Source organism: Tursiops truncatus, chromosome 2 (genome assembly GCF_011762595.2).
Source record: "Tursiops truncatus isolate mTurTru1 chromosome 2, mTurTru1.mat.Y, whole genome shotgun sequence".
NCBI lineage: Eukaryota > Metazoa > Chordata > Mammalia > Artiodactyla > Delphinidae > Tursiops > Tursiops truncatus.
The window spans coordinates 36,984,629-36,999,084 of NC_047035.1; the positions used below are offsets into that span (position 1 = coordinate 36,984,629).

At 46.2% G+C, this 14,456-nt stretch overlaps 1 protein-coding gene across 3 annotated transcripts in view; it reads right to left on the reverse strand.

Annotated features, from left to right (window-relative positions):
- Positions 1 to 14,207, reverse strand: part of PLEKHG3 (pleckstrin homology and RhoGEF domain containing G3) — a 42,410-nt gene extending 28,203 nt beyond the window's left edge. The window contains exon 1 of one of the 3 annotated variants that reach the window (XM_033851056.2): positions 14,074 to 14,207. Coding sequence is in view for 1 of the 3 variants with exons in the window: in XM_033851054.2 (XP_033706945.1) it covers positions 6,754 to 6,756 (3 nt within the window). In the remaining 2 variants the exon portion in view is untranslated. Of the gene's footprint in view, positions 1 to 6,753; positions 7,774 to 9,702; positions 9,725 to 14,073 lie in introns of those variants that run through there. The other 2 variants (XM_073800370.1, XM_033851054.2) reach the window with 2 other exon arrangements.
- Positions 14,208 to 14,456: the final 249 nt, after the last annotated feature.

Below are 14,456 nucleotides of genomic sequence, written 5' to 3' on the forward strand. Positions count from 1 at the left end.
AACCTATTTTCTGGTGTGATGTCTTCTTAACTCAATCACAGCCTCCTAAAGGTAAGGACCAGATCTTCCCAGGGTTTTGTGCATTTTCTTCCCCCAGGGCTTCTGGCACTCAAATCCCTACTACTGATTTTAGCAGCTGTGGAACTCATGCCAGAAGAAGGCTGAAGCACGCAGGATGGATAGTATTTTCTGGGCTCTTATAATGGGATAAGAAGACATCTCCAGTGGAGGTCCAGAAAAAGGTTTGGGGATGAAGAGGCAAACTGTTCACCTCTGCTGCCTGGTCAGACTCAGCCCAGCTGAAAGTTGCGGCATCGGGGCTCAGATGACTTCCATCTAAAAACAGGACTACTCAAGCTCACTCAAATTTATGGACAGTATAAACCACATGCCAGGTGCTGGGGACGTAGCAGTGAATAAGACAAATCCTTACTGGGGACTTCCCCAGCGGTCCAGTGGTTAAGACTCTGGTGCTTCCAATGCAGAGGGCACGGGTTCAATTCCTGGTTAGGGAACTAGGATCCCACATGCCACGTGGGGTGGCCAAAAAAAAAAAAAAAAGACAAATCCTTATGATCATGGAGCTTACATTCCAATATGGAGGAAGGTCACAAAAGATAGACAAATAGCTAATATATTTCTGAATAGAGATGCGTTAACAGTGATAAGATAAAACAGAAGAAAGGCAGTAGGACTGGGGGCTGGAGACATTTAGGGAGGCCTGGGAAGGCTCTGAAAAGGTGACTCTTTGGCAGAGACCTGTATGACAGGAAGCAGCCAGACATGCAAAGTTCCTCTGCCAGTCTTTTCCTCTACCCCACCTCAGCCACTCACCCACACATTTGATATGTCCTGGACCTCATCATCACAATAAGTGCAGACCTCCAAAATACCTTGCTTTTAAGCATCCCACTCTTTGCAACCCAATGAAGAGGAGATCAGTATAAAAATTACAAACCACACAATAAAACAAACCATGACAAGCGAGTCAGAAGAGGGAACATACTGGTACTCCAAAAGCTAGAAATAAAAGAAAAATCTGAAAAAGACTTTGAAAAAGTACTGAATGGAAATAAAATACAGTTGACCTTTGAACAACATGGGGCTTAGGGGCACCAACCCCTCACACAGTAGAAAATCTGCATATAACTTTACAGTCAGCCCTCTGTATCCACAGTTCTGCATCCGCGGATTCAACAAGCTGCGGATTGTGTAGTATTGTAGTACATATTTATTGAAAAAGATCCACATGTAAGTGGACCCACGCAGTTCAAACCCAGATTTTTCACGGGTGAATTGTATACAATATTGACATTTCAAACCCAATAGGTACGTTCAACAGAAAATCAAATACAGCTAAAGAAAGAATTAGTGAAATGGAAAAAAAAACTGAAGAAATTATCCTGAAGTAGATGCAAAGAATAAGAAAATATAAACATTAAGAGACAGAGGTCCATAGAGTTCTATAGGAAGAAAAAGGAAAGAATAGGGGAGAGGCAATTTTCAAAGACAGAATGTATATGAATTTTCCAGAACTGAACATAAAGCATTTGTCCTCATATTGAAAGCACAACTAAGTTAAATTTAAAAGAAGTTCACATTTAGACACATCATCCGTAGTATAAATGCAGAACATCAAAGACAAAAAAGAACATCTTAAAGGATTATAAGGAAATACCATGAACAACTCTATGCCAATGAATTAGATAAGTTAGATGAAATTCCTAGACAAATCCTTAGAATGACATAAGCCAATGACTGACTCAGGAAGAAACAGAAAATCTGAAGAGATCTGTTAATAAGAGACTGAATTAATAATTTTTAAACTTCCAATAAAGAAAAGCTCAGGACTAGATGGCTTCACTAGTGAATTTACCAAACATTTAAAGAATAAATAGCAATTCTTCACAAACTCCTCCAAAAAACAGTAGAGAAAGGGACACTTAACTCATTCTATGAGGCCTGTTATCAAGACCAAACAAGATATCACAAGAAAAAAAAACCAGCTACAGTCCAACATCCCTTATAAGTGTGGCTGTAAATATCCTCAACAAAATACTAACAAACTGAATCCAGCAACATATAAAAAGGAGTATACACTATGACCATGTGAATTTATCCCAGAAATGCAAGATTGGGTTAACATCCAAAAATCAATTAATATAATTTTAAATATTAATAGAATAAAATATAAAAACCACCTGATCACCTCAATAGACCCAGAAAAAACATTTGACAAAATCTGACACCCTTCCATGATAAAAACACCACACAAACTAGGAACAGAAGGGAACATCCCCAGTCTTACAAAGAACATCTACAAAAAACCCCACAGGCGTTTCATCTTAATGGAGAAAGAAGGAATGCTTTCCCCCTAAGATTAGGAATAAGACAAGAATGTCCCCTCATGATACTTCTATTCAACACTGTACTGGATTCTAGCCATGAAAATTAGGCAAGAAAAAGAAATAAAAGACATTCAGATCAAAAAAAAGAGGTAAAACTATCTGTATTCATAAATGACATGATCTTATATATAGCAAATCCTAAGGAATCCACTAACAAAATGATTAGAACTAATGAAAGAGTCCAGTAAGATGGCAGGATACAAGATCAATACACAAAAAATCGTTTCTACTCCTGTATACTAGTAGTGCACAATCCAAAAAATGCAATTAAGGGGAATTCCCTGGCAGTCCAGTAGTTGGGACTTCACGCTTTCACTGCCAAGGGAGCAGGTTCAATCCCTGGTTGGGGAACTAGGATCCTGCAAACTGCATGGTACAGCCCACCCCACCCCCTCAATGCAACTAAGAAACAAAACAATCTCATTTATAACATCAGCAAAAGCATTAAAAACTTTGGAATATATTTAACAAAAGGAGTGTAAGACTTGTATACTGGAAACTATTGAAAGAAACTAAAGACCTGAATAAATAGAAGGACATCCCATGTTCATGGATCAGAACACTTAACATTCTTAAAGTTAGCAAAATTGATCTACAGACTCAATCCAATCTCTTTCAAAATTCTAGGTGGTATTTTTGTAGAAATTGACAAGCTAATCATAAAATTTGTATGGAAAAGCAAGGGAGCCAGAAAAACAATCTTGAAAAAGAACAAAGTTGGAAGACTCACAGTTCCCAATTTCAAAACCGACTACAGGGCTTCCCTGGTGGCGCAGTGGTTGAGAGTCCGCCTGCCGATGCAGGGGACACGGGTTCGTGCCCCGGTCCGGGAAGATCCCACATGCTGCGGAGCGGCTGGGCGCGTGAGCCATGGCCACTGAGCCTGCGCATCCGGAGCCTGTGCTCCGCAATGGAAGAGGCCACAACAGTGAGAGGTCCGCGTAACACACACATACACACACACACACACACACACACACACACACACACAAACGACTACAAAGCTATAGTTACCAAGGCATAAAGATACACATATAGATTAATGCAACAGAATTGAGAGTACAGAAATAAAACCTCACATTTACAGTCAATTGATTTTCATTAAGGGTACCAAAACCATTCAATAGGAAAAGAATCGTCTTTTCAACAAATGGTGCTAGGACAACTGTATATTCACATGCAAAAGAATGAATTTGATATCTAGTTCATACCATACACAAAAATTAAGTCAAAATGAATCATAGACCTGAATATAAGAGCTAAAACTATAAAACTCTTAGAAGAAAATATAGGGGTAAATTTTTGTGAACTTGGGTGAGCAACGGTTTCTCAGATACAATAGCAAAAGCACAAGCAACAAAACAAAACAAAAATAGATAATTGGACTTCATCAAAATTTAAAACTTGTGTTTCAAAGGGCACTATAAAGAAAGTGGACTAGATCATTTCACAATGTATACAAATATTGATGGAATCATTAAGTTGTACACCTGAAACCAATAATGACATATCAATTACACCTCAATTTTTTTAAATTTTTAAATTAAAATTTTTAAAAGAGAGAAAAAAGAAAGTGAAAAGACAAATCACAGAATGGGAGAAAATATTTGTAAATCTGATAATAGACTTGTATCCAGACTATATAAAGAACACTTACAACTCAACAATAAAAATTTTTTTAAATGGGCAAAAATTTGAATAGATATTTCTCCAAAAAACATATATAAATGGCCAATAAGCACAAGAAAAGATGCTCAATATCATTAATCATTAGGGAAATGCAAACCAAGACCACAACTAAATCTACTTCCTACTCACTCTAGGATGGTTAAAATTAAAACCATGTTCAATAACAAGTAATGGTGAGGATGAGGAGAAATTACAACCCTTGCACATTGCTGGTAAGAATGTACAATAGGGCTTCCCTGGCGGCGCAGTGGTTGAGAGTCCGCCTGCCGATGCAGGGGACACGGGTTCGTGCCCCGGTCCGGGAAGATCCCACATGCCGCAGAGCGGCTGGGCCCGTGAGCCATGGCCGCTGAGCCTGCGCTCCGCAATGGGAGAGGCCACAACAGTGCGAGGCCTGCATACCGCAAAAAAAAAAAAAAAAAATGTAAAATAGTGTAGCCTATTTGGAAAACAATGTAACGATTCCTCAAAAAGTTAACTTGTAAATAATCATCTCCCCATAGGTCATATAGAAGCTAGGGGATCTGTATGCTGAGTACAAAAAGTTGTACACAACTGTTCATAGCAGCATTATTTATAATACCAAAAAGTGGAAACAGCTAGAATGTCCATCAACTGATGAATGGATAAATAAAATGTAGTATACCCATACAATGGAATATTATTTGGCAATAAAAAAGAATGAAGAACTGATAACATGCCACAACAGGGATGACTCGAAAACATTACATTAAATGGAAAAGGCTAGTCAATAGAACTATATATTGTATGAACTCATTACGTAAAATGTCCAGAATAGGCAAATCTAGAGAGATAAAAGTAGATTAGTGATTGCCTGGGGCTAGGGGATGGAGGAAATAGGAAATGATTACTAAAGATACAGGGCTTCTTTTAGGGGTAATAAAAATGGTTTAAGATTACATAGTGGAGAGAATTCCCTGGTGGTCCAGGGGTTAGGACTCCGAGCTCTCACTGCTGAGGGCCCAGGTTTGATCCCCGGTTGGGGAACGAGGATCCCACAAGCCAAGCAACAGGGTCCCCCGACCAAAAAAAAAAAAGATGTGGGGATAGCAGGGGTGGTTGCACAACTCTGAACATATACTAAAAACCACTCTACATGGGTGAATTTAAGATATGTGAACTATATCTCAATAAAGTTATCAATCAAATCTTAACAGTAACAAGTCAGCAGGAAAAGCATAGACTGTTCAGTAACTAGTACTGGAAAAATTGGCTATTGCTCTGGAAAAAATAAAATCAGTTCCATCTTACAGGGTTGAGTGGTTCTCAACCTTGGCTGGACATAAAAGTCACCTGGGGCATTTCATAGCCACGCCTAGGCTCCACCCTGAGATATTTTAATTTTATGGGTCTGATCTGAAATGAGGCTCAGACAATCGTACTTTCTTAAAAAGCTCCTCATGAGGCTTTCCTACGTAGCCAGAGTTGAGAACCATTGTCACATAAAAGAAATACATTCCAGGTGAATTTAAAATGTAAGTGTGGAAGCAAAATTTAAAAAGAAAATAGACTAAATATGTTTCTGTAAAATCAGAGTAGGAAAAGATTTCTTGAATAAGACGCAGAAAGTATGAACAAAAGACTGGCAAATCTCGCAACATTAAAATTAAAACTTCCCTATGAAAAATGGCATTAATAAGGTTAAGACAATCCAGAGCTATATGTAATGAATATAACCTACAAAAGATTATTTATTATCATTTATTTAGCATACATAAATATATATATACTTTTTAACTCCTAAAAATCAACAAGAAAAAGAAAATGGCAATTAAAACTCTGAAAAAGTATCAGGAACCTCTAACTTGTCACAGGGTGGGGAGCTGGGAGCAAGGGAACAGACGTTGGAGACTTTTCACTGTATTACCTTTCAAGGTCTGAATCATATGGATACATTACCTGGTTAAAATTTATTTTTTTAACGTAAAGGGCAAAGCCTCACAGAATAATAAACATGGCTAGCCAATAAACATGAAAAGTGCTCATCTCTATCTTTAATCAAAAGCGCTTATTTAAAAAAACAATTTATAAATTAATTTTAAAATACCGTTTTACATCTACCAGATTGCAAGACACAATCCCAATATTAGTGAAATAGGGGCACTCATGTTTCTGGTAACAACATAAATTGGTTACAAATCACTCAGGGACATGATTTGACCGTATCTTGAAAAGCAAAATTTATAACCCAGTAATCCCACCACTGATACATATGGTAGAGAAGACTGGCACATGGATGATAAATACAGTTATTACTCAGAGAGGTGAGAAAATGGAATCAACCTAAATGTCTGTCCATAAGGGAATTGTAATATGCAATAGAAACCATATAACAGTTCACCGAATAAACTAGATTTAAATATTTCAACATGGGTAAATCTAGACAACAATGTTCATTCAACATGATGCTATACAAGTCAAAATTAAAACAGCATGAAACTATAAATTACTTAGAGACAACAGTAAAAAGTATAAAAACATTCATAGAAATGATAAACACCATATTCAAGAGAATGTTACTTCTGGGGCGGAAAGGAGGGAAGAGAAAGCTATTAGGAAGAAAAAGAAAGCTTCATTTGCATCTGTAACATTCTATCTCTATAAAAAATGAGAGAAGTAAATAGGATAAAATTACCATTTGCCAGATCTGGATGGTGGGAACATGGGGGTAGGGGTTCCTACACAGGGGCGGGCCCCGCCACCCTGGAGACAGACTGGAACAACCAGCACCGAGACTGCACAGCACAGCATCTTTCAGCAGCGTCCAGAACCAAAACAAAGGAACAAAAGCTCCTGACGGAAAGAGGCCTGGGATTTTTGAAATTGCAGCTCCTCCCTATCATTTTCTGGCCTCAGCAAGTGTTGTGTGGCACCCAGGCAGGTGCTTAAAATGTAAATGTATTAAAGGCATTCTTGTTTCCACTGAGGCAAGCGTCCTTTAGGATAACTGGCAGTCTGCTATGCGTGGAGCTGAATTAAGTTTGGGTCCATCCTGGCTCCACAGTAACACAGTAAAACCTTGACTAGCCGGAACCCCTGCAGAGAGAGCTGTCCAAGAGCCATGTTTTCAAGAGTGTGCCCGGTTTCCAAACAGTCTGGGGTAGAGTTCAGTGCACGTGCTCCAGAGTCATTTAGAAGTTCAGACCTCATCCCTGCCAAGTCTTAGCTGAGAGACCTCAGAAAAGTTACCTACCTTGTGTGTGGGGGTGGACTCAGTTTCCTTATCTGTAGTTGAGGGTACCACCACTTATTTTTTGCCTTGTTGAGAGGACTAGTGATATTACCTAAGTGTCAACACTTTTAAAACTTTTAGTCTATCTGACTGGGACATCTTTTAAAAACATGTTACACACTTCCTTCCCTGCCTTCCTAAACAGTCAAGGGAACAACATTTAACCTTTTCTTGATGACTCAGGGTCACAATTACCAGCAAAGCATCAATTATCAAAATAATGATCCCCCCAAGGGCCAAGGCGTGCCAAGCCATTCCCCCTAAATAAATGACCCCCGGCTCTTACGCTCGTGCTTGCTTTGCATAGTGTCTTGATCTCTGTCCACTCTCAGTGTCAACTCTCAGTTGCACTGTGGTCATTTTTCCTCTCTATGCTGGTCTCTTTACACTCTCCTTTGCTGCTTCCTTTCAGTTGCGGGCTTGGAAATAGGATGACACAACTCCTATATAAGAGTTAAACAGGGCTTCCCTGGTGGCACAGTGGTTAAGAATCCACCCGTCAAGGCAGGGGACACAGGTTCGGGCCCTGGTCCGGGAAGATCCCACATGCCGCGGAGCAACTAAGCCCGTGCGCCACAACTACTGAGCCCACGCGTCACAGGTACTGAAGCCCATGCGCCTAGCGCCCATGCTCCGCAACGAGAAGCCACCGCAATGAGAAGCCCGCGCACCACAACGAAGAGTAGTAGCCCCCACTCACCGCAACTAGAGAAAGCCCGCGCTCAGCAACAAAGATCCAAGGCAGTCAAAAATAAATAAATAAAATAAATGTATTTTAAAAAAAAGAGTTAAACAGGGTCTTAGGGAGCTGGTGTGAAAAAAATGCAGGAACTTGAGTCCTGGCTCATCTGGAGACCTTCTTGGCTCCATGCAGATAAGCAAGGCTACTGGGTGGCCATGTCCTGAATAGGGTAGGAGACGTGTTATGGGATATTATAGGACATATTATGGAATGAACTATATTCTAGACTATAAGCACACCCTACCATCCACTTTGGACACAACATTCATGGGGGCAAACTCTCAGCAGGCCCAGGAGGACTGGTCCCAGTGACCCCAGGCACCCTTTCACTTGCCCAGGCTGGAGGAATACAGAGCTGCCTGCCCCTGTGCCAGAGCAGCTGACCACAGGTTCAACTTCTTAGAATATTATACTCTATCCTAGATACTTCCAGACAGGATTAGAACATTTGTGAAGAGCATGAAAATTTCTCTAATTCCTAAAGGTTCATCACACAGTAGGGTTTTACTTATTCAACAAATATTTATTGAATCCTATTATGCCTCAAGCACTGGGGATGTAGCGACGCACAGGATAGAGACCACAAGAATACTGGTTCTCTTTTCCTTTCAATAAACACTTGACATCTATCGGTCAAGAACCTCTGATTTATGTGCACAGACACACACACACACACACAGACACACACACACACACACACACACACACACACACACACACACACACACACACACACACACACACACACACACACACAGTCTTGTGGCCTGGAGAGTAAAGGATACGACTTTTTAAGAGCTTCCAGTACCTGTAGAACCCATCTTCCCTCCCGAGATCCCATTACCATAGTGAAATAGACTTCACTCCTGTAGCATCTCTCCCTCCAGTCTCAGCCAAACTCCAGCAACCATCAGAGCAACCCCTAGTACCCTCCAACTCTATCTCCCAAAAGGCTACAGGCACAGTTACCATTGTGCCCATCTGTACCTCATTCAGGTCCTGTGGTTGGCCCAGAGTCTGCTCAGCACGAAACAGAATTTGAGAGTCCTTAAAAATCCACTCCTTGAGCTTAAGCCAGGAGGGCTCCCTCCCCAAAGGCCAGCAAGAGAACTATAAAAAGCCCATTCTCCCTTGGCTGGCATTCCCAGATGGCAACAACCCACCAAGGGCTAGGCTTGACCCCCACCACTGACTTCTTCCTCTAACTCCATGGAACAAAAACTGGAGCAGATGAGATCACCGAGCCCAGACTGCCCTCAGGGTGGGACCCCAGCACAAGCTCATCATGCCCTGTTGATTACACTTTACACTGTTCTCCATGCAATGTGGGAACAAAGATGACTCAGAGTCCCTGCCTTCAGAGAGCTGCTAATCAAAATAAGAACAGAGCAGAGACCCTGTTGACAAAGCCAGCCTTTATCCCAGACAGCCAGCACCCAGAGGGATGCCGGCATCTCTGGATGTACCTCCTCCTTCTGACCACAGGCTCGTTGACCCTACCCAGTTTTCATTCCCCTCTGACTTGAGGTCACCCAACATCATAAAAATGCCTGAGGCTGTTTGGACCTTCCCAACCACTTCCTCTGAAGCCATATTATATCTAGCTTTACCTGGTTTCCAGGCACCGGGAAGCTCCTTCACCACAGGGCCCGCTCGGCTGTCCAGCTCCTGCTGGATGGTGACAGGGCTCTTAGAGGGAGTGGTCTGGCTGATGACCACTCCCCCAGGACCCGCCCTCCACCACCCACCCCTGCTTCCTGAGCCAGGGCCAGGCCCCCAGGAAACCGCTCACCGCAGCTTTTGACCGCAGGCTTTGAGATGAGGTCCCTCCCTTTAAGGGCCCGGTTCCAGCAGAGAGGGGAAGAGACTCCTCAGAATGCCTGGGTGGAAGCAGTGCAGAGCTGAGCAGAGTCCAGCCGGACTCTGAGCATCATAGTGCCTGTCCATTCTGTTACTCTGGTCCATGGTGGACACAAATTCTGGTCCATGGTGGACACTTCTTGAAACCTTTTCTGGGGCTGCCTCTAGGCCTTCATCAGAATCCTCTTGCACCTCTGCAGGCTCTCCTAAAACAGCTCCACCCATCTGCCCAGCTTTCCCCTGCCCCTCCCTCGTTCTCACCATCCCTTTCTCTCCCTCTCTGAGGGTACTTTATCTACAGGACGTTGGGGGAGGGGCAGATAGTCTTCCCAGCTGTGAGACAGAGAAGCCAGGAACGAAGGTGTGATTCACCAGGGCTGCTTGGAAGCAAGGGGAATTCCAGAGCAAGGGAGAAGAATCAGGGCTGCCCCCAGTTCACCCTGTCAGCAGGGGAAGCAGCACACACACCTGGGAGGCCCACATCCTCAACCCCTGAGCATCTAGGATATGGCTGAAAAGCCCCACCAACTAGAAAGTCTGCACTAACTAGGGTTTCGATTTTCACCTGCCTCTAATTCCCCACTTGCCTAATTCTTCAAACGGAAAGCTTTTCATTTAGGAATGGCATTAAATATCTTGGGCTACCCCTGCAGAATTGGGTTGGAGAAATAACAAAATAAAAGATTATCACTTACTGATGACCTCTGTAGGCTCTGCTAAGCCTTTAACACACGTTAGCTCATTGTTCAGTCTCACAAAGCCGTATGTGGTAGGTATGATGACTAACTCCATTTTACTGGTGAGAAACACAGGCTCAAAGGAGTTTAGCACCGCAGGGCTAGTAAGCTGTCAAGCCCTGCAGTGAGTTGCTTCAACTGGGTTACAAGAAAAGAAACCAGAGGGCCTTCCCTGGTGGCGCAGTGGTTGAGAGTCCACCTGCCGATGCAGGGGACACGGGTTCGTGCCCTGCTTCGGGAAGATCCCACATGCCGCGGAGCGGCTGGGCCCGTGAGCCATGGCCGCTGAGCCTGCGCGTCCGGAACCTGTGCTCCGCAACGGGAGAGGCCACAACAGTGAGAGGCCCTCGTACCGCAAAAAAAAAAGAAAAGAAAAGAAAAGGAAGGAAACCAGAGATGAAGGGAAACTCCTCCTTCAGGTATTATCAAATAGCCCTTCCTCGGGATGCGCCCCAGGCCACCCCATCTAAAATGCCATCTCACCCCCTCCATGACAATTCACATCCACCCTCCCTATCATGTTGCTCTGCTTATCATTAACTTGCTTTCCACTATCTGTCTTGCTTATTGACAGCTTCCCCCCACCAGAAGCCAGCTCCATGAAGTCAATGACTGTCGTATATTTTGTTCATTGCTGTGTCCTCTGCGTCCAGCATTCATATATAGTAGATGCCAAAAAAAACTGCTGAATGAATGAATGAATCCTTTAAAATAGAACTAAGAAGTGTGAGTGTAGGAAGAGAAAGAGCATGACCCATCCATTCAGGGGAGGAAAGATGAGAAAAGATGGTGAGAGAATCTGGCCAGGGGCAAGCTGGGGGCTCCAGCTGGGGCCTACAAGAGGAAATGAAGGTCTGCCAGGTCCCCTGTGGACTCCAGTAAAGCCTTCCTGCTGGCAGGAGTGATTTCCAGCTGCCAGGGCCCCAACCTGAGGGCTTCTGCTGGGGAGGGCAGGCTTGCAACCCTGAAACAAAGGCCTATGGACATGCAGCTGGCCAGAGAGGCAGGACTGAGCAGCGGCCTGGGCCAGAGTGGCAGCCTGGGATGGGGAGAGGGGGGCAAATGAGGAGCTGAAGACAGCCTTCAGTGCAGCTGCAAAGGCAGCACCCTCCCAATGCCCAGAGTCCCCTCAACCCTCAACACAACAGGGAATAGCTAGTTGATCTCCTGATTAACCCTCCAAAGTCAGTGCTCAGCCTGGGCTTGTAGCAACCCCCAGACTTGGAACCAGAGCCTTCACAAGGTTCTGAGGAGGAGAGTGGAGGTGAAGGGGCAAGCCATACATCTGGAACATAGCTCCTTTTCCCCTCCTGCCCTGGCCATCCCTCAGGCCATGGCCTTTGGCCACCTCCAGGGTAAACACAGTGACCCTGGGAGAGCTGTGGATTTGGTAAGGCAAATGTTTACCCTGGAGCTATTACAGGCCAGGGGTGTAAACATCCACCATTGGCTCCTGGTATCTACCGTCTCCTTGTGGCACACATGGGACGTATCCAGTAAATTGTAAAGCTCTTGAGGGCCCCTCCTAGCCACCGTGAGCCCTTCATTTTGTATAGGAGTTTATGCAGCACTTTCCATGTATGTGGCTTCCTTTGATCCTTACCACAGCCTCTGTGAAGAAAAGCAGGCAAGTCCCCAACTCTACTCATGTGGAAACTGAGTCAGAAAAAAGTATGTGACTTGCTCAGGTCACGTTGGGAAAAGCATGGATTAGACCACGAGGAAATCTGAGTTCTGGTCCCTGTTTGGCCAACAGGAGCCAGGCTCCAGTCACGTCACATGTCTGGGCTCTGCTGCCTGCATGTGTAAATGGCCTAGGCACATGGGAGGTGCCTTCCAGCCCAGATGACTCTAGAAATCTGATGCCATATACAGTAGAGCCAGGACTAAAGCGGAGGCAAAATCCTGTGCTGGGCTCCCATGCCAGTGCTCTTCCCACTCTCCCCAGTGTGCCACTTCTAATAAAACGCAGTAGAAAAGCCCAAGGCAGCTCTTAAGCAAACCACTTCCTCTGCTTCTAGGACTTGGTTTACCCCACGCAGACTCCCTGTCCCATCCCCAGAGCAAGACATCCAGGGATCTAAGGGGTTGCCCAGCCTTCTGGGAAGGGAGTGCAGGCAGCAGAGACAGAGGAGTATTAACAGCAGGAGATGAGATGAGGCATCCCAGGCCCACAGGGAAGAGGGTGAACAACAGAGGGAAGGGGTACACCTTTTTTGGGTTCTTACTCCCTAGGTTTTCTGCTGGAAATGGTTAGGGTGAAGTCATTCCCAGCTACGTCACTCAGGATTCCACTCCCAGTCCAGCAAAGGCGAGGCTAGAAAGGCACTTGCCTTAAGGGAGGCTGGCAATATGCTCAGTGGGGAGCCCCCGGGGCTGTCATTACTCTCCCTCATTATTTCTTTGAGCAAGGTTGGTGTGACTGAGCTGCGTGCAGAGGCAGGGCTGAGGAGACTCTGGGAACCCCCTGTCCAGGGTTCCCTGTAGGACGATGCAATCCGGATCGCCTCCTGGGGGCCCCAGAACAGGAGACAGGCAAGTGACTTCCGAGGGTGAAACTCTTACAGTGGCCGCTATAACACCGCCCCACCCCAGGCCACACCCCTCCAGCCTCCCACCATTACATTTCCCACTCCGTTCTTTCTTTTGTTTTAAAAAGCAGCTCCAAAGAGTAAAAGTAGCTACCTAAAAACGTCTTGAAATTTTCGAGTTTGCACGCCTCCTCCTAGCGTTCCAAACCAAAGGGCTGCGAATAAGGAGAAAATCAACCAAACCGGTTTCGGGAGTGGGTGAGGTCGAGGGAGGCAGTGGCAGGCAGTGGCTTCTGTGCTTTCGGCTCCCCGACACCCCACTGCTGGCACCCACTCTAATCCCTCCAGGACGCGTGAGATTCCCAGAGCGAGTACTGTGTGACACCAACCCGGAACAGGCTGCTGGCGCCTTTGGGCTCCCGGGACCAGAGGCTCGGGTCCTTCCCCAGAAGAGTCCACCCCTCCCGGGCCCACAGTCCGAGGCAAGGACCAGCCCTCGGGCAAAAGAGCGCGCAGTGGGCGCGGGTGGGCGCCGCCTCGAGGGCTTCCCGGGTTTCAAACTGCGCCTCTTGGGAGTCACGGGGCGCATTCGCTCCTTTCGTTTCCGGGGTGGGGGCTAAAGGACAGAAAAATGTCTCCTTGCACGAGCCTCCCGCGCTCCAGCCCTCGGCCTGGAGGGTCGCCCTGGGAGGAGCCCACGCGGCCCCGGGCCCCTCTCTGCCGCGCCGAGTCCTCACCCCGCAGGGGGCTGGGGCGGGTGCCCGGGAGGGCGAGAGCTTCAAAACCACTCCGGGCACTGCCGCTCGGCCCGCTGCGCCCGCAGAGGACGCGGGGAGAACCGACGAACACTCACCGAGCAGCGGCCGCCCGGCTGGATCCAGAACGCACGGCGCGCGAAGCCACCCAGGTGCCGCCGCAACGCGGGCGCGAGTTTGAATGTCGCTCCGGGAAGGGGCCGAGGCTGCCGGCCGCTCCCGCCCACGGCCAGCCCCTTGGCGGCCGGGGCGCGGCCAGCTGCTAGCGCGGCCCCCGGGGACCCCAGCCCGCGCGCGCCTTCCAGCGCCCGGCAGGAAGTCGGGGCCGAGCAGAGCGGCAGCAGCCGCGGGAGGGGACAGGGAGGGCGGACCAGGAATTTTTCCAGTGGGTGGAGACTCGGGCCAGCGACTGGAATCCCGCGATTGGCGGCTCGGCGGGGGACGGGGGCAACCTCGCGGCGCTGCGAGCTGGAACCCGGGG